The sequence below is a fragment of the Mycetomoellerius zeteki genome, unplaced genomic scaffold, assembly GCF_001594055.1.
Source record: "Mycetomoellerius zeteki isolate Tzet28-1 unplaced genomic scaffold, Tzet1.0 scaffold62, whole genome shotgun sequence".
In the NCBI taxonomy this organism is placed as follows: domain Eukaryota; kingdom Metazoa; phylum Arthropoda; class Insecta; order Hymenoptera; family Formicidae; genus Mycetomoellerius; species Mycetomoellerius zeteki.
The window spans coordinates 1748360-1769172 of NW_017257632.1; the positions used below are offsets into that span (position 1 = coordinate 1748360).

At 36.1% G+C, this 20813-nt stretch overlaps 2 protein-coding genes across 3 annotated transcripts; both read right to left on the reverse strand.

Moving 5' to 3' along the window:
* Positions 1-3700: 3700 nt before the first annotated feature.
* On the reverse strand, positions 3701-8531 carry LOC108728606 (uncharacterized). Its single transcript, XM_018457254.1, has 4 exons — positions 8073-8531; positions 6792-7187; positions 6542-6625; positions 3701-5870 (listed from the first exon to the last, which is right to left on the reverse strand). The coding sequence occupies exons 1-4, from the start codon at positions 8088-8090 to the stop codon at positions 3858-3860; spliced, it is 2511 nt and encodes an 836-aa protein (XP_018312756.1). The 5' UTR covers positions 8091-8531; the 3' UTR covers positions 3701-3857.
* An 8477-nt stretch (positions 8532-17008) lies between these two features.
* On the reverse strand, positions 17009-20614 carry LOC108728607 (protein BTG3). 2 transcript variants are annotated; one of them, XM_018457255.1, is made up of 3 exons: positions 20510-20614; positions 18342-19057; positions 17009-17434 (listed from the first exon to the last, which is right to left on the reverse strand). In XM_018457255.1, exons 2-3 carry the CDS (start codon positions 18792-18794, stop codon positions 17078-17080), a joined length of 810 nt encoding a protein of 269 aa, XP_018312757.1. In that variant the 5' UTR covers positions 18795-19057; positions 20510-20614; the 3' UTR covers positions 17009-17077. The 2 variants fall into 2 exon arrangements, with proteins under 2 accessions (XP_018312757.1, XP_018312758.1); XM_018457256.1 differs by lacking the exon at positions 20510-20614 and adding an exon at positions 19920-19973.
* Between the last annotated feature and the right edge of the window lie 199 nt (positions 20615-20813).

Below are 20813 nucleotides of genomic sequence, written 5' to 3' on the forward strand. Positions count from 1 at the left end.
TCGAATATGTGAAATCGAAATACATAAATGGAATATAAATAGCGTTTCTATATATATGCGATTTGGAAGCTGAGTAATCGGAAAAAAATGCGTCGCGCGTTAAATATAGTTTCCAATGACGTTTTCTACTCATCGTTTTTTAAATATATTTTATTTATATATATTTATATATATTTACAACTTACGTAATAATCGTCGTCACGTTGAATATGATACATTCGACTGTGAATAAATGGTACGGCTGTTATACACGGATTACTTTATTGCGAGGACTCGCGTTTCCTGGTTGGATCTCGACGATCTTAGCTTCGGAAACTGCCGATCCTTCTTATCTACGATCCGGAGATCGTTCACATACGAATTGCTTACACGAAAAATCTCACGATCCTACGTCAGAGACGATCGGGACGCACAAAGTTATTAGCACGCACGTTAATTAACACTAGTCGTTCTCACATGGTTCGGTATCGCATGGGATCGGTAATCGCAGGTCTGATTAATTAATGCCCGTTTCTATCAATATAGATTAACTTCAATCTTGGCTTAACTTACTTTTCATGTTTTTTAATTCTAAGAATTAGAAAAAAAGTTGAAGAGATTTGAGATTTAAGTTAATCCACGTGATAGAAATGCCTATTTCAATAAATGTAAATTAACTTTAATCTCATTTAATTTACTATTTATCCTTTTCCAATTCTTAAAACTACAAAAAGATCAAAAGTAGGTTAAACTAAGATCAAAATTGTTATACATTGATAGAAATTGACACAATGCTTTTTTCTATAAATGTAAATTAACTTTAATCTTGTTTAATTTACTCTCTTTATCCTTTTCCAATTCTTAAAACTACAAAAAGATTAAAAGTAGGTTAAACTAAGATTAAAGTTAATCTACAATACATTGGTAGAAACAGGCATAAATACGCGTTACTTCAGAAATTTCGAACACGACACAATACAAGCGAAATAAATCAGGATACACTTGGAGAAAGAACCTTTTTTATAATCTTGAATTGAATTCCTTAATTTCTGAATAAGAAACAGTATTATTTTGGCACTATTCTAAAGAGTATCATAAAATAAGACACTCCTTTGCCGTACCTTTGCCGTAGGAAGAACATTTATAGAGCTTTAAGGGATGGTCGAGAATTAACGATGTGTAGAGAATAAGATAATCGATCAAAGAAATAGATTCTCGCACTGGTATGATCGAGAAGCTGTAAGATAAAGGAAAGTGAATTTCGTACTCCATTAATTTGATCGATCGCTATTTGCACATTTTTCAATTGATCGCACATGCAGAGAACGACTGATAAAAATATGTTCGTACGAAATACGGAAGAAACCGCGTATCTTCTTCGCGTGACGTGCTATTGACCGTTTCTACTTAACGAGTGAAACGGCCGCGATTATTTCATAATCAACTTTTGCGCGACGCATGTCTCTCTCGGTGGGTCGCGCGATCCTTAATTTACGTTTACAAAAAGAATTGCGAGTTAGTATTGCGCGGTACTTGAGAAGCCATGAGGTATATATTGTCACACACTTTGTATCTGCGTACCTTCTATAATAGACGCAGTCACGCCCCTTGGTCGTCGGCGCGTGTTCGACTAATACTGAAAGAATCGCGAATTTTTTCGCCCGCGTATATCGGTCGCACCGACGTCGATGTGCATTGACTCTAGTCATCCAGCAACGTAGCCATTAATCCGTGCGATTCGCTGGGAATCGATGTTGCCGAAGGGCCAAATTCTAAACCTTCGAGGTTCTTCATCAACGAGCCGTACCAGGTCTCCCTGATATTGGCGATCACTTTAGAGAGAGTTGTTCTGTGGCTACGTGACTCGCCCACTAAAGGGCTGCCCTGGGACTAGGAATCTTTTTACTTTAGGCTTCTCTCTACAGCGATATTCAGGGAAGCAGTAACCAGAGCGCGCCTTCTCTGGTAAACCTTCGAGATTGAAAAATTGAAAACTCCCGGACTTTTGGCAATTTTCTACAATCGATCAATCTAGTAGTACCATTTTTTTCTTCATTCCTTTCCCGAGTAAAGATCGATAGAAATTCATTTAATTATAAATAGAATTTTCTAAGTTGTTCAACTAAATTTCATTCTTCTATTTGTATTATGAGTGAGATCATAACAAGGGAAGGACGAGATTAACCAGAGCTAATTAACCCGCGATGCCCATATAACTGAAGCTAAGTCATTAGTTGTACAAAATGTCGCAACGAGATACGATTACGTATCGACGAGTAACGTGCAAGCGGAACAACGAGCTTAGACCAAAGTTATAAATCAGGCGAACGCTTTCATTGAACTATTGCGCAATATTCTTGTCGAGCATCGGTGAGGCTACGATCACTGAAGTTACTGAAGCTTGGAAGCAACTCTCCGCTGTACAGATCAGTCTAAATTAAACTTACGGAAAGTAGCAAATCTTAATTTTTTAAGCCTGTCACATTAAAAATCCAGATGCGTGATTTGTTCTTCGTATAATAATCTTAAACTTAATGTAACTTCTGCGTAAAACGGCGCATGTTATCGTCGAATTTTACGAAATTACAGATATTCGTAATATTAGCAGTGTGGCGATAAATTATGCTTATACTCGTGGCACTAACAGACGATCTGAAAAGGCTGTTGACTTTAATCCTTTGTACCCTAATAATTTGTAGCACAGCTGCGCGAGAGATCTTGCTGCGACGTTATATAAAAGCTGAGTATATTAGGAATTGCTTGTCTTAAATATTTAACGTTTTATGTATGTTTGCGTCGCGAGATAATTCAACGATAATAATTCCGGGCACAAAGGATTAAAGTGTCCTTTTATCGCAATTGATCTATATAGCTTTGGTATGACATAAACGTGGATACTTAATACAACACGAGACGAAATTAACGCGATGAACTTTCTAAAATAATGCCTGCGGGAACAATATCCTTCGGTATATCATAAGTTATCATACTAATATACATAATATTGTCGTTTTTAATCGCGCGTTCACGACAGCGTTGTGAGAGTGGGAAAAAATATACATATATTAACTATATTCATATTTCGCCACAAAATCAAATTATTAAATACATCTACTGGCTGTATATATATATATATATATATGTATGTAGAATTTATACACATTTAATCTCCAATAGTAAATTTGACTGCAACACGGCACGTTTTAATATCATTTACTGTATTAATTGCTCTTAAATATTTCAACTTTATTTACAATTCTAGAAATTAATTAGCCTAACACAAGGTGATATGAATTATTATATTAATATTTAAAATAAATATGCTTAAAAGAAGTTGACAAAACTATACATATACTTATGTACGTACATTACGAAAATGATTAATTACTAGCCAACATGCCAAAGAGAGACGCATGTAAGGAACATTACGTGGACAAGTTAATGCAGAGAATTACAAATCAATGTTAAGATTCAATATATTCCTATTTTCGTGACTGCGAAGACTGATAAAAAATGCAATCATCTTAAAATAACGGCAGTTTTCTGTGTGACTCAATATGTGTCGTTGCCCCAAAAAGTTTCAGAATTATTAATTACGTAATTGACGTTACGACCGAACCATACCGTGTTGCATTTAATGTTATCTAAATCTTTTTGCCAGCATAGATGTCACGCTTTAAAATCAATCTACAGATCTCGCTCACAAACGCAAACGAATCAATTTATCTCTGCAGCGAGGACTTTTTTTTCTTTATACTACTCGTGTTGGTACAACCTTACTTCAATATAGTTACAAAAAATAATGCTCTGTTATATCTTTAAAGGAACTCCCTGCTTGATATAGTCAATTGTTTTCGAAGAATTCGCTGAGATACACGTTAAGCTTTTGATCCCGCCTTATCTTGAACTCGCTGCATGTGAAGCCTCTTGTGATCCTTCCTGTACTTTTCGATCGTCAATTCAGCGTTGTTGGTACTTGACAATCTCAATGTTACCGGATCCAAACTCGCCGCTAGTTTTAGATACGTCTCCTCCATTTCTTTTGTGACTTTTACCTCGTAATCTAAATCCTTACGAGAATCCTTCAGTAAATGGTCGTCCTCGAATGTTATGAGATTTTTACTCTCGTCTATGTGTTCAGACAAGATATTAATATCAATGGTTTCGTTATTTACATCTCTCTCGCTGTAATCCTCAATGTTCTTCGGCACATCTCGGACGTTGCGAATCAAACCTCCGTCTTGCTCCGAAGATTTGCGCTTTACAAGAGAATCGTTCGGATACACGGATGACGAATTGTCGCTCACAGCGTTCTTCACACACTTGATCTTATTGTTATCATGCGGCGCGGAATTCTCCACGCACATCGATGATTGCACCCATTCGGCCACTCGTTGCAATTGATTGTCCTGCAATAACACCGGCGGTGGCGAATTATCATCGCTACCAATTGAAGTCGAACGCTCGGAACCAGCTCGAGATGTTTTTTTCGCGTGCACTAAGACGGTGCTAATTTTACCGTTACTACCACCGTTATTGCTGTACATCTTGTAATGACCAGCGTTGTCCAAAAGAATATTTTTCGAACCGGGCGTGACGCGGACCAGACAATTCCGCGGACCAGTTACGCGATTCTGACTCGAGTTAGACTTGGCGCTCGAATTGAAGGCACCACCGGTCAGCGATTGCGCAACGTCGCTGCAACTGCTAGACGGATCGGAACTAGAGATGACCATGCTGTCGCTGCTGAAACTCGGGCTGGTCGTTACCTCAGTCTGACTGCCGTCGTTATGATTCGCTACGTTGTTGTCTGGACTCTTGACCTCGATCACAGTAAATTGCGCGGCATTCTGCATATCTAGTCGCTCCGCTGACCTGTCATTCTTCCAATCACGATCGTTGATTATATCGAGTTCAATATCGCGATTCGCTTTGTTCTTATTCTCCCTCAAAGGGTCTATTTCGGATCTCGACTTCGTCCATTTGTTCTTCCATAGCCTATCGTTAATAATATCAATGTGCGTCTGCTCCTTATCGGAGAACCGATTGTCCGCACTTGCCAAATTGCCGGTATCGAAATGTTCGAAAAAGTTTCTGTCGCTCCAGTACTTCGCAGATCTATCGATTGGAGAATCGCACTTGTTGGTCCTGAGCGGTTTCGATGCCTTGTCGACATTTATTCTATTAAGATCGTTTAATCTCGAGAACGATGACGAATGTTTGTTTTCGTGATTCTGAGATGAGTTCTTTTTATTCAAACTGGCTCTTGTAATGACACCGTCTTCCTCCATCGTATAATCCTGCCCATTCCTACTACCCCTACCAACAAACTTATCTTTGATACACGGAATTTGCGAGGCGTACTTGACGTAATCGCCGTTCATGTGATGACGAATCCTGTTGCCATTCTCGTTGATCTCATAAAAGATCGCATGGGTCGCGAGATTCGATTGAAGTTTGTCTTTGCTTTGATACTTATCGTCATTCAGCGTGCCTTCTGATGCTTGTTTTTCGACGCTATATGTATAACTCTCAGAAATAGGAAACGTATCAGGCACACACGTTTGTGTCTCCGTGTCTACTGTGAGGATGTTTCTGTGACACGTGCATGTATCGCAATGTTTGGCGAAAATTCTCTCCTTCTCGCGATCTTCCAACACTTTTGCCATAATTGCCGCTGACACCATATCCATCGGTGGCTTGTTATCGTCGCTATCGTCATCACTATGCTTTTCCACCGTAGGCTTGGTGATATTGTACACCATCGCTGTCGGCGGAAATGTGGATATCGGCACGGTGATACTCTTTATGTCTGGCTGCGTCGTGTCCTGCGTGGAGCATCGCTTCTGCGCGACGTACGTCCGCACTTTAGCCTGCACCTCAGAAGGCAGCTACAATAACAAAAAAAAGTAACAGTCTTGAACCTTTATTTTTATTTTGAATGTCAATAACAGACGCATATTGTGCCTTTAAATACTAATCTAAAATACACTTTGCTTCCTATTTATTGTCTTAAAAATAAAAGGTAAAAAAAGGAAAGAGGTAAAAATGGTAAAAAGCAAGAAACAGAAAGCATATTGTAGATTAGTCCTAAATGCTACTTAATAAACATCGACTTGCCTGTGTCAAGTTCAGAAAGACATTCTTAAATCCACGCGATAAATAATATTTTTTTATAAAATACAAAGTATGTAAAAGTATTTAAACATGTAATATATATTCGCCACATCATTATAATTTCTTAATAAATTCATGAATACTTATAGATGTAAATATAAGGTTGAGAAATATGAAGGTTTATGGCGTTTATGCGCGCGCATGTATAAAGTTGTTGGTGCGTAAAATAAAAATAAGACGCTAACACGATGTTTTATAAATACAAGTAAAATGTCATTGTAACATGTATTCAATAATGTCAATATAGAAAATTTATATAGAAACTAAAGAGTGAATGACGATAAATAAATAAATGAGGGAAAGGAGAAAAGAATATATTTTGCCAAAATATAACTTTTAAGTTAATAGTACATAAGCATGAAATTTATATTTGACAATATCTTACCGAATCATATTTCTGACCCACGAAATTAGAAGGTTTGCATTGAAGCAACTGAATAGCCAAACTAACATCGTTTCTATATTTTTCCTGAAAGAGAGAAAATATGTTTTTCATATAGAACGTATAAATACAAATTAATTGCGTAAGTAGCATCTCTTTATTTATAAAATGAAGCTCAAACAAGAAAAATATCAAATAAAAAATTATTATAAAAAAATGTAAATACTTTGGAATATAAAAATGAAATACTTGCATTATCTTGAGTTAATCGATGTATCGTATAATTCGCATCGGCTAATCTGTGAGACAGAGTCGCTATGTCCTTCGTGAAGGCACTTTTCTCCGTCTCGCATTTATCCACTATTCGCAGCAGTTTATCCTCCAGATTTTGATTGACCTTTTGAACCCTCTTGTGCGCTTCGTGCAAGCGTGAATACTTCTCCTGCCACATCAACAGTTCCTCCTTCATGGAAGCTAGTTCTCCATTTGGGAACTTATCGGCCTCGTTTAAGAATTGCGTCTCCATTGTCACAATGTGGTTGTCTCTCTCCAGTAGTCGTTGGCGCAAGTTCTCTATCTCCGCATGCAAATGCATGTCACAGTGCTGCTGATTATCCTGGCTGCAAGTGCTACACTTACAACCGCATTCCTGTTGACAATGGTCGATATAAGTTTACCAAAATGCTCAATTGTTTTATAACAATGTTATTTAGAAATTTAATTGAGAAAAAAATCAATATTTATATCAAGCAAGATTATTGTCACAAACAGAGAAGGTAATTGTTATATATGTATGTATAACGTATATAGAATATATAATTATATAAAATATTAAAGTCCCACATTGAAAGAGACAATTATTTTAATAATGCAATCACAATTCAATCACTTATTGTCATTTAAATGCAATTAACAGATCAACTGTTACACTGCAACATAAACTAGCACAAATTACTATAAATTAAAATCTTGACGTTAAAGAAAATACGATATTTGATGAGTGTTTTCCATTTGGTGACACAATTAACTCAACACAATTGTCGCGTATTTTGTTCTATTTTTGTCAGTCATGGAACGTCAAGAAAGATAGAATGATGTTTGTGTCGATTTGTGTCACAAAATGGAAAACATCCGATATAACTTTTCATCAATCTTTTATCTGCTTGACATTTCAAGTAAAATGTACGGAAAGACGGTAAAGTAAGGTACCTATACGAAGCAAAGATACACGGAGATTTAAGCGCATTCCCAGGGAAATGCATCTCGCGAGTAATCACGCGTGGCACACGTGTGCGCGTGTAAAACAAATCGCTTCAATAAATCTCACTCGAGGCAACACGAGAGATCGAGCGGATCGCGTTGAAAGCGAATGAGAACGTTCCCGTCGCTCATTCGAGAAGAGATCTCTCCAGGTCGAGTCATCCGTCCCGTAGTCAGCTGTCCGTCGCCACGTTGGCGATCTCTCCGCGGCCAGCTGTCATCGGCGGGAATACTCCGTAACTCCGCGCCGCGATCGCGGCCCTTAAACACGTACCTTGCATTTCTCCGCCATGGTGACCCGCCACGCTGAGAACGGTATCGGTAATAACGCAAAAATATCGTCTAACGGGGCGAGCACTGCGATCCCGTTGGCGCCTCATAACCCTTTCCTTCCCTCGGCTCGGCGTCCGCGACGTGGAGTGCAGAAATGACAGACAGGGCCGTCGCGCGCCCGACGATTAATCGCGCGCGCGTCCGGCGGGGAGGATTCACAGCGCGAATAAAGCGCGACGGTGCATGTTCTTTAGTTTCCTTTTTCTTTCTCTCTTTTATCGCGAGAAGACCGACGTCGCGAAAGGAGGCCCGCTCATCGTCCGTCGTGTCGTCACCTGCCGTTTTCGTCGCTCGGCACGAGCCAGCACGAACATCTCCAAACCAGTGCCGTGATCGCTGGGTTCAGTTTCGGGTCCAAGTTGGGTTCCAGGAACGCATCCACGATAAGAGTGACTTCGACCAAGCCCCGATTAACTTATGCCTGTTTCTACGAATGTAGAGCAACTTCAATCTCGATTCTACTTTAATCGATCAATCAAACCGATTCAAGATGGTAAAACCGGCTTTCTTTCTCTTTTCTCTTCATTTTTTAATAATTTTAACAACTAGAAAGTTGAAAAGTTGAATCGGGATTGAAGTTAATCTATATTGATGGAAACGGATATTAATCGGCGATTCATTCAATTAGCGACATAATAAAATATCGCTTGGAATAAAATTTTTATAATTAGCTCTATAACTTGTCGCCCCGATCTAATCTTTCTTTCTATTGTCAAATAAAAAATTAATTATTATATATTCGTGTTAATAGAATAACATATGTATAACAGGATTTGATAGTTAATTACAATTAATATATCGCTCACAATTAAATTTCCAGCTTTGTAAATCATCGTTCCAAATCTAATCTTTCTTTCCATGAGTCAATTAATAACAAAGAATTTCACTTCCCATTTTTGCAAATTAATTCGCATCAACAAATTAATATAAGTACTTGATTAGTTAATTGTCAATTAACTTAACCCGGTGCGATCGCTTACAGCAAAATTTCCATGTGAGCAACAAATTAATGATCTACCGTATACATTATTACTAAATTACGTGATAAATTAATCACCAATTAATCGAAGTTTGATCGACCACACAAGAACAATAATATTACAAGACGTACAACAATTGGTGCATAAAATTAAGAAAATACACGTGAATAGAAAATATTCGGAAAAAATGTATGCAAGCGTGATATTAATATTGATAGACCTAAATTATTTTATTAGTGTTTTTACATAATTATTAATATATTAACATTACTACGAAGAGATGAACAAAAATCTGTCTTTGCAAAAATTCCAACACCAATTACACGCTATTATAAAGAAATAAAAATGTTTATGTAAAAAATTATATAGACAAATAGCTTTTTTGTATAAAGACGAATATGACGCAGCGCACACTGATTTGCAAAAGTATTTATTAAATGTGTGTTACATCCCCATACATGATTTATTTAATTATAAGTCGTTAATGGCGTTAATACAATTATAATAACATTAAATGTTCACGATATCATGTCAAATAGAATACTTGAGAAATCGTCGAATCAAAGTGTATCTGTGCTTGAACTTTATAGAAAAAACTGCCACATCTCGAAACAGGACCGCGAGTACACATCGGTCGGGATTTCATAATGCAGTTGAAGTTAACTTTGCCTAAATGCACAAGTTATTTGATAAGCTAATTTTTTACGGTTTTACTGATCATCAGCACGTTGACCAATGTTGCTTCCTTTCCAATTTGAGAAATACATACGGGATTGCCAGAAGAAGTGATTAAATAGTTACGAATAGATTCATCCTACTTCTTTTCAGAACAGATATTCCAACGTCTCGCGAATAGAACAATTAAATATTATCCAGTTTCTTTTGCAAACAGAAGAGAAGTAATGCCATACGTTCAAACACAGTATATCCTTGCTATTCGGCCGCGCAAAAAATTCCGCGCAAACGTCGGCCACTGTAACTTCATGTTTTAATTAAAACATTTACATAAGTCGTTTATTGTAACAAAATCAAGTATATCGAGTATAAAGCCATATCTAAACAGTCGTTATAAATAAGTCATATTAGTCATATCTATCATAAAATACTAGACGTCGAATAATTAAATAAATAAATTTAAATTAATTAAATTCGATAACGACAAAACGCAGATTACAAAACAGATATACGATTAAATTTCCAAGAGTAAAAAATATATATTATATTACTTGCAGCGAATAATTACTTGTGAACACCTTCCTCGAACAATCCTGTGTATGCATGTATAACATTCGTATAATATTTATGTATATATACAGAGTGCGACAATGGTCGACGCTTGTTCTGATCAGACAATAATCTCTACTGACAACAATGTTAAAACTCTGGTGCGGACTGTGAAAACAAAGGCATTACAAATGCGGCTTAGAATAATCCTTTCCCTTTCACATATAAATAAGATTATTTTATTCGCTGTGTAAAAAAATCTGCAAATATAAATATATATATCATTATATGTATATGTATATATAGATATATTTACATATTTCTAAAATCTTAAAAATAAAAAGTAGTAAATATTCATTGTGGTAGCGCCGTTAATACCGTACTACGATATTTTCGAACGATAAGAAAAATTAAACTGCAATAAAATTAGTACGATGATGAAATTAACATATGATAATACATAATTAAAATCCGCAACATTGTTATATTTCATAAGCATCTCATATATACGTATTAAATAAATTACCGGTAGTTTCTTTGATAACTATGAGAAATATCTGTTAAGCTCATCTTGGAAAATATCGCAGCGTTGCATTCCCAGCTGGATATTAATCATGTAATGTTTTCTCTAGAGTGAAAACATGAAAAATGACATTTTTTTATATACGAATGTATGTATAATATATACACACATACATACAACAAATTTTCATTTCTCACGGTTCCACTCTAAGGAAAAAATTACACGATTGACACTCTGGTCTCGAAAAGGAAATTCTTGTTTCCTCTCTTCCTCTTTCTATTTTTTTTCTCCAAATCGCGACGTGACACGGTTTGTAACGCCTTTGATTTCGCAGGCTGCGTTAGCAATTTACGCTACATCATAAAACTACGTACGACAGAGGAAACCCTTATCTATTTGCTGTGCAAGTAGCGTCAGCCGCGGCCGAGGGTCCTACGCGACCCCGATCGGTGATCGTCACTTCGCGTTTACGGTGCGAAAAAACGAAGCGCCGACGTGTCCCAATCGAGACATTCCAAAAGCGCTACGTTTAGCTTGGCCACGTGAGTAGTCGTATTCAATGATAAAATTTGATCGATTAAGCACGACGGAATCGTACATTCTCGTTAGCCTCGATTGCAAAATGTATAAGACGTAGTATTTGAGTGTCGTGTGACGTACAAGACATGGGTATTATCGAAAGTATGCTGATAAGTAATTGTTGCTGAAATGTACGATATTACAGATAAACGCGTAAAACGAAGTGTGTCGAACGCAGCCGTATTATATCGAGTACTTATTCAGAAATGCGCGAAGATCGTACGACAGAATGAGCAGAACAGCAATGGTTTCCCTTCCTTCCTTCAATCGTCATTCTAATTATTCAACATCACGTAATTTTTCTCTCTCTTTCTTTGAAATTAACGCAATCCATTTGCATAGAAAGAACGATTTTGATGAAGTACCTAAAAATTTAGCTAGATATCTGCAAACCTAAAACCAATTTTGGAATCATCAAAATAATTACGTAGAAATCTCATAATAAGCAATGTTGCAAAAAGTTTTGATATTCTTGCAACTAGCTTGAGTCCTATATAATTATTTTAATTTTCAAATCTATATCTAGCTACATTTTTAGATACCTCAGCAAAACCATTTTGTCCATGTTAAGATAAAATTTGTCCTTTTAAATATAACTGTGCAGTATTAGCAAAAAATTTTTTAACCTTCTACAAATAAATGTACGTCCTTCACCTCTGTTCAGATTTACTAAACGTTACAAAATTGCGTTTTTTTTACTATTTACAAATTAAGTTAACAGAATTTCTTCCGTGATGTTAATATAATTTTTCGCGGATCAGTAAAATCTTTAAAATATAAAAATCTTATTAAAATATAATAAATTATCTTAAATTCTTCAGAATGCATTGACTCGTTCCGATTTAAATGGACAATCGACACATTTTTATAGTTTACTACTTTATCTCGAAGTTATATTAGAAGAAAATCGGACCGTTTCTCTCGATATTCGTCCAGTATCATCGCAATAGCTATGCAAGAAGAAATATCCCTACAATGTATGACACAGCATTAGAGGAGAAATATATATATGTATATGTTTATATGGGTGCTTTATACCCTACAATCGAAATGATCCAAACATTAATACGTTCTTAAATACGCGACAATCCGGTAAACATCCGGTAAACATCCGGTCGGTTGTCTCATCAATGTCTCGTTAGTGGAGAACTCTGCGTGTCATGGAAAATGTGAAATACGATCTCGCCTGCGTGAGTAAACGCACGACGAAATAACGTGGTATACAAATCAACGAAGTCACGTAAATCTATTTTTTTTTTTTCCCAAGGGAAAAAGGCACCGATACTCGTGCTCTCCTATAATGCGATTTAACACTTTGAATCCACCGATCGCGCGACACGTGGCATCAATTCGACTCGCGCCTCGCGACCGAGATCCTTTTATAATCTATTATTCGTTTTATCGACTTTCCTCTTTCAATACTACATCATATGAATGCAGAGTCCCATTTAGATGCACAAGCCTGATAAACCGAGCCGAAAATAAAACGCAAAATAGAGCCGCTTGATTCAAAGTGCTAAAACGTCCAGCGAAAGTAGGATAAGTACAAAGTGATTTCGTGGATCGCAAACCGTTGATCTGCCTATCGTACTAATATTCGTTCTGATCATCTCACGCACATCGCATTCCAAATTTTCTATTACAAAGGTTTTTTTTTTACGCGAGTACGTCTGTCTACTGCGTTTTACCGTTTGATTACACAAGACACGCAATATGCGCGTCTGTATGTGTCTAGCTCGTATAAAATAATTGACTACCTACTTATCATTAAGAAAAGGTACGTTGTTGTCGCATTCGGTTTCTTCTTACGTGTGAACACAGTTAGAAAGTTTGGAACATTTCAAATGTTGAGCGCCTCTCCTTCCCTCATTGATATATACATATATATACTTTTATGCGCGTATAAATGTGCATGTGTGCACATATATATGTGTGTATGTCGCACGTTTACACGCATGTATACGTACGTATGCACATATATATATACGTGTATATATTATATATATGTATTATGTAAGAATATTAATAAAAGAATATGTCCGAATGCAATATTGCTTAATCTACATATATATATGCCGTAATATATTTATTTATATGTATATATGATATTTATATAGACTTTCCATATTCCTACGTAACAACAACATAACTTCTCTGAATAAGGTTTTAACAAATTGAACACAAAGTTCCTACACTAGGGCAGATTGTATGCATTTAGCGGTGCTAACTGTAAAACTGTGAAAGTTGCAGAATTGCGCTACATACGGGACGACCTGGTTCACACCGGCTTTTCTTCATCGTAACGGAGACACCGTTTCATCGTATAAAAACCATCTCGATTTTATCTCTATTATATAAAAAAAATTTTTATATAATAAAAATTATCTCGAGACCAATATATTGTTAAATGTAGTTTTTCTAATATAATATTAATGAATTTATCTGACGTTAGAATTAATTCACGTAAGCAAAAAGGTTGGCTATATTGTAATTTATTCGTCGAAAAGAAAACCAATTCACTTTGCTGAACGCTAGCAATCATTGTCTCAAAATGGAGGCGAAATGAAATTGCGGCTCCTTCCGTTACGCGAAACAAGGCCGCGAGAAGATATTACGACGAGTCATTCTATTCCTTGATTAAAATGTCATCTAACGTAGTTTATTTTTTTACGATACGCATCTAGATTAATCTTCGTCATTCGCGTATCCGGCAACAGTGATATACCAGTCCGCATATATCGGGCTATATTTTTTCTCTCTACCATGCGATATTAAATATAACATACTCTCCAATCCCCATGATTCTATCGTGTTATCGAAACGATTATTTAAGTGTGTTAATCCTGTTATCAGTTAGTGCGTAGTAGGAATGCACCTCGTGCTTCTCAGAGATTTTTATCTCGAAATTATAAACACATTCGCAATGTCGTTTTTTCACGTAATACAAATTGTTCCTTCGAGAAGATTCACTTTTATTCATTGTACAACAAATATTGCACGATATTAATTGCACATCTCGGACCAGATCGGTCGAATTCTCGGAATTTCAAATAGAATATCCAAAAATCGAAAAGTTAACGAGTTAAGATAATTTTACAAGATACGTTACAGATCTAATTTTTAACAAGTTTTGCATTATGTAATTTCCGTTTCAAATTCTATAAAAAATAAACAACATTATCAAAAAATATTTTTATTAAGAGTTTGAATTTGGCTCTTCTAAATGTATAATATAAACATAAGCGTATGAAAACTTATCAGACAAAATACGTAATAAATTGTATATTTCTATACTACTGCCTATGTATTAATTATAATTCAAAATATATATAAAAACTTCTCTATCTGTTATGTAGAAATTAGATCATTAATTACGCAGTAAACTTGACTAGCTATCGTGAAATTAAGTTAAATGTTCAGAATTTATATACTGTCTCGAAGAAACAATTGATCTTACAAAATAAATCACAACTAAGAATTACATTTTTCGACATTGACACTTGTCACTAACATATTCACGCACAGTGTATATATATATATATATATATATAGTATATATAAACATAACACACCCATAATAAAAACAAAAAATACGTACGTATATTATGTATATAAAGCCAACATATGTATGAGTAAATATATATTATTGATGTCTCATAAATTCTCTAATAATATACATATATAAAAAGCCGAATGTACATCGATACGAAATTGATATACTATTCATTGATATTACACTTTGTTGAGAATGCGCGTTAATTCCTAATAAGAAGCTGAATATACACAAACAACGAATATACGCAAAAACATTAAAGTTAAAAATAGCATATGATTCATAAGAATAAATTTGAGACACACTTATTCGTGTCAAACGTGACAACAACAATTTGTCTAAACGTTTGCACATGGCAGCGCGATTAATTTTAGTGTCAGCGTCGCTTCGTTGATCCAACAACAGCATTGATCATTGATAAAAATCTCAATAGCGGCAGTATTTTTAAATAGTAAATGTGAATTGTTTTTCTCCAAGCATGAAAATTAATAGAATGCATTCGCGACTCTACCCTTGTACGAGAGGGTAGAACGAATTTGTTCTTACACCTTGTTAGACGATATAATAATAAAATATATATATAATCAAATTTATCCAAATCAGAATAGAAATCAAGATTCTACCGAAATCACGTTTATCACGCAATCACAATCGACTGTAATAATATATACACACACACGAAATAAAAGGTAACTTTTTAACACGTCATTCAGTTCTTTACAATGTATAGCTAATAATATGTAAATAAAATCTACTATAGAGCAAATATTAGTCATATCGGAACAAAACCGGTTATTTATATCCAGTTTAAATTAAACTATAATGGGACAAATAACAGAATTAATTTCGAAAGTTTTGAGACTTCATGTCGAGACTTTCATTCCTTTTGGTGTAAAATAAAACTTTTCTGTGCCTCACACACGCACACATACGACATATTATTTATTACAAAAATATCTTTTCGATGTTGTGTGAGTAAAATAAAAATGTTTTAATCATGGTTTTTTTTTAAATATACTATACAGTTGTACGCATAACGTGTGGACCATTCTGCATCACCTTCGAAAGGTTTATTGGAGGAAACTCAGATAAATCGTTTAAGAAATACGTGAAGCTACGGCCTTTGTTAGTAAACATGAATTTATCATCGTATGCAACGTTTGCCGCAAAAGGCCTGTGTTCTTTATTGAAAAACTCTTTGAATTGATGACGCTCACGATGCAATAGTTAAAGTGGAACAAACTATATTTATTACACTTTAACTTATTGCACCGATGTACACCAGTTCAGAGAGTTCATTGATAAAGGACCTAAAATAATAAACTTACTTTATTTTATATCGTAAATAATTATATCAAGTCTCAAAACTTTTGAAATTATTCCCATTCTGCCCTATTATAAACTATTAACGCTTAAATAAATGGCGTTGCCAATTCAATTATACAGATTCAATAACGCATTTGACAACAACAAATGTAACAAAACAGATGTAACAAAGCAGATATACAATTCATCAATTTGCGACAATTAGATAAACAAATTTTTTCAATTCTCAATTCTTTGATATATTATCACGCGTATATTCCGAATAAAGTTTAAGTTATTTCAAAAATTGATCGGAGAAATAACTTGTCATGATATGACATCTATTTCCATTTCACGCATATACTGCGTCGTTTACTGTTCTATTTGAATTGCCACTAGTCTACCTTTTTACAAGCAACCTTGCATCCGGAGTTAAACATTTACTCCAATTTTTATTATATATACGTAACATGTAATAATGCGATACCTCTCATAAAAAATCGTAAGCCTTAGTTCGAACAAGGTCATTTGTAATTACAGGATGGATAATTTTCATCACTGAAACGCGTTAATAAACCTGTTTCCAATATAAAAATTTACATTTACGTTCTCTACCTGCATACATCTGTCGTCATGAATACATTTTAATTTAAATACTTTTAATAATGAATTCAATAATATTTTCTGGAAAACAAGCAATTAAATTTTGTCATTCAAATTTTCTGGTTTTTTTTTCGAGAAGAGAAACAGGTTTCTTAACTATTTTCTTAAAACGATTCTCTTTATACCTTAAGAGCAGCTTTGGGAGACCAATGGTGAAAACGGGCGGGTCCTGCGGGATAAGAGGGTTGATGTACCCACTTGTTCCCTCGGTGTCCCATAAAGGGTGGCGGAGAAGGACCACCGAGGAAATGCGGGGGCATTATATTGTACCATGGCTGGTTGATTGGATGAGGGCCGTAACCCATACTGAAGGAATGGCCAAACCACGAACGATTTCTGTTCAGGTGCAACCTAGGACTGTTCAAGTTGCGCCTCTTACCTGTACCGTTATTGCTATGCTGTTGATTTTGATTAGCGATGCTTAATGGTTTTGATTTCGGTTGTTGTTGTTCTGTACTTGCGGTTAGAGGGGATTTCTGAAATTATAATACATCGAAATTATTTTATATATTTTAGAGATATTACATCGAATATAGAGTTTGATTGGACACAAAAAAACAATGAAGATATAAAGCGATAAATAGCAAATATAATTAATAACACTAGTTTTTTTGTAAGATTTATGCAAGAACACATAAAGACTATTTTTAGGATAATTTCCGATGTTGAACTCGAATCTGCCATAGAAATATTTTCATTACATCAGGTTTCTGAGATATAAACGACATTTTCCAATAGATATAGTAAAGTTTTATTAAAATCGAAAGAATTGAACGTATAATTTTTGTTTTTTATATGACTTTGGATTGTTTCACTTGCCTTGCTCATCACTTGTCGCACTTAAATTATTCAAAAAGAAATACTATAGTTTAAAAATTGATATGTTACATCTTAAAAATGATATGCTATATCTTAAAAATTCGACCTAATATAATTTTTCTGGCGACAGATTCAAACTCAGCATCTTAAAATACGTTAAAAAAATTGTTTCCTTTTCATACATATTAAAAATTATTCAAAATTTGTAAAGCAGTATAATTATTTCACAAACTAATAATTTTAATTCTTCAATTTGTAAATCAATTCAATTTGTAATGTTTGATAGTTTTATATGCAACCTATTTAGCATATCAATATATGATAAGTAAATTAGACGGATGTTTTATAAATTACTTATTTTGCAAACATTTTGCACAATTGAAAAAATATGTAACGAATAAGGAATAAGATAATTTATAAATTGATAAACTAAATATTTTTGAAACAATAATTTTTTCTGAATACACATTTATAAAAATTCTTTCGTTTACTCTATTAAATTTAGATTTATATTTACCGCATAAACGTTGTAAATTCAATCTGTTTTAATGTATCAATACTCACCTGTATTTTGATAGACCCCACGTGGGCTGGCTTATTCTCGTTCTCTATGTTCTCATTATGTTCGGCTTGGAAAATGGGTACGGTGTTTTCTTTGTCATCGAATGATGCCAGCGTACAGTACGACCCCTTGCTCTCACCAAATCGACAGCAAACTTCGTTGGGATCAACCCACAGCGTCAATTCCACCGGCAATGCCAGGTCCTCATACTTGACACCAGCGGCGTTCGCGGCACTTTCCAGGGTTGCGTCCCGACGATTGTGGCCATTGACGCGAATGCAACGGTAGCCTTGGCCTTTGAACGGTTTGTCGGGGAACCAGTGATTTTTGAAGCGTTCCGTCAGCAGTTGGACCAGGTGCCGCTTGAAGCATTCCAATTGATCGGGACTAAATTTTTCGCTTTTTTCGATCAGATTTACTAAGAACAGTACCGCCGCCTTGATCTCGTTGAGCATTTTGTCGCTGATGCACACCCGGATTACAGGCCACCTGGACGCACCTCTCGCGATACCACAGTAGCAAGCTCTTGGAAACTAAAGTACCATTCGCCCAAGTCACGGTGGAGCACATAGAGCCCTTCTGCACCGTTGCAACGCTTGAATTTCTCAAGATCTATGTTTCGGGCGTGAATGGTTGGGGTCTTGGCTGCACAACTTTTGTCGCTGTACAATTTTGTGTACGTTACGTAATCCGTGTATTCTGCTAATGCTGCTACAATCTGTGCACAAACAGAAAAAAAGAAAATATTAACCGGTTGTATAATGCATCTCAATACTTTGCCTCGAGATTTTTGGAGCGAGGAGGTAACCACTTAATGTAATCGTGGGACAGAGTCCTTGAAATCATTATAAAATTTATATGAAATCTCTATGCATAATCCGATTATTACATATAAAACGAGAAACCATTGTATGATATTAAATAAAATCATATATTTTACCAAATTACTTCATATGTAGTGGAAAAAATTATTTGTAATCAGATAAAATCATATGAAATCATGTAATCTATGGGACAATATTTCACCTAGTGGTTACCCTCTCGTTTTGGAGTCGGCTTATTGGGCTGAAATGTAGAATCCAATGCAGAGATTTCTTGTTCCACGGTAAAAAGGGATATGACGTATAGATAGGGTCGCTTCCCGCCAACTTTAACTTTCGTGGCAGTAAATATAAACGTGGCGATATAAATTACTTTCCATTTTTACACAAGTAATACCGAGTCTTAAGTTATGTGAGTATTTCACTCATAGTATTTTAAATAAGTCGTAGTATTTTACAGATAATGACGTCACTACTTACTTTGGTGACAAAGTTATCGCATAACACACACACACACACACACACACGCATACACGATACAAGTTTATAAACTTCACTTTTAATATAAGATAACAAAAGACTCAGGCTTGTGCAGATTGTAAATAAAAACTCAGTCGAATCTCACTTAGAATGAAAAGGAAAAGAAACGTGCATTTAACTGAGTTATGATGTCACAAATGAGAATTATCTGAGTTTCGATGTAAATGGAAAGCAATTATAAATATGATTCAACGCTCTCAATTGGAAAGCAAATTCCACCTTCCAGGCCGATCCATCTGGTAATGCTCTACATTAGCACGTGGAACCGGAGCACGAGGCATGCTCCACTTTCCAGCACAACGAAAACAAGCCGCGCTCCAAAACACGGTTCGCGTCTCGGCACGGTGCTTTCAACGCGACGCGCCAGCCACGTGTCTCATCGGACCGAGATCGACGCAACCCGATCGTCGCGCGATCGAGGACACCGTTGCGTCATCCGCGCAGCACGGAGAATCGGGGCGCAATATGTTATGCACGCGAGTCATGCAGTTACAACGGCTGGACAGGTTAGGAGGAAGCGAGAACACGGAACGGCTTGCGTCGCCGATCGGGCGATACGTTCCCCGGTGACGTCGCGAGGCGGCACGATCATGACTCGCAACCGGATCACCACCGTTACCGTCGTCGTGTCGAATAGCTGCCGTTTAACAAAGTGCGTGCGACGTGTACATCTCGTCACCGTAGGCAGATCGCGCTCCATGAATATACACTCGATCGCGGAGACGCCGTGCGCGAGACGGCGACACGGAACCTGCATCGTAGCATGAATTTCGATATTACGACTGATAATAACGTTAAACTGATCTTACGGGTCGGCGACGAAGTCTCGTTGCGTTGCCAGCGGAGCCACTACGTCTTCTCTCTCTCTACAAGTAAACGTACTCGACCTAACACGTGTTACGTTGCACCCGTGATCACAGAACATGCTCCCGACGTAGACGTTCGTCCCTCCTGGCTACTTGTTCACAAATAAAGCTGACTTTTCAATAACTTTCCATCTGCGACAGCAAAGTGTTTGATTGGGTGCATTCAGTACCACGACCGCTCACTGAGCGCTCAGAGACCTCTTGTATTGCTAAATTCACACTGCATCTGAATTTCGTCATACGACGC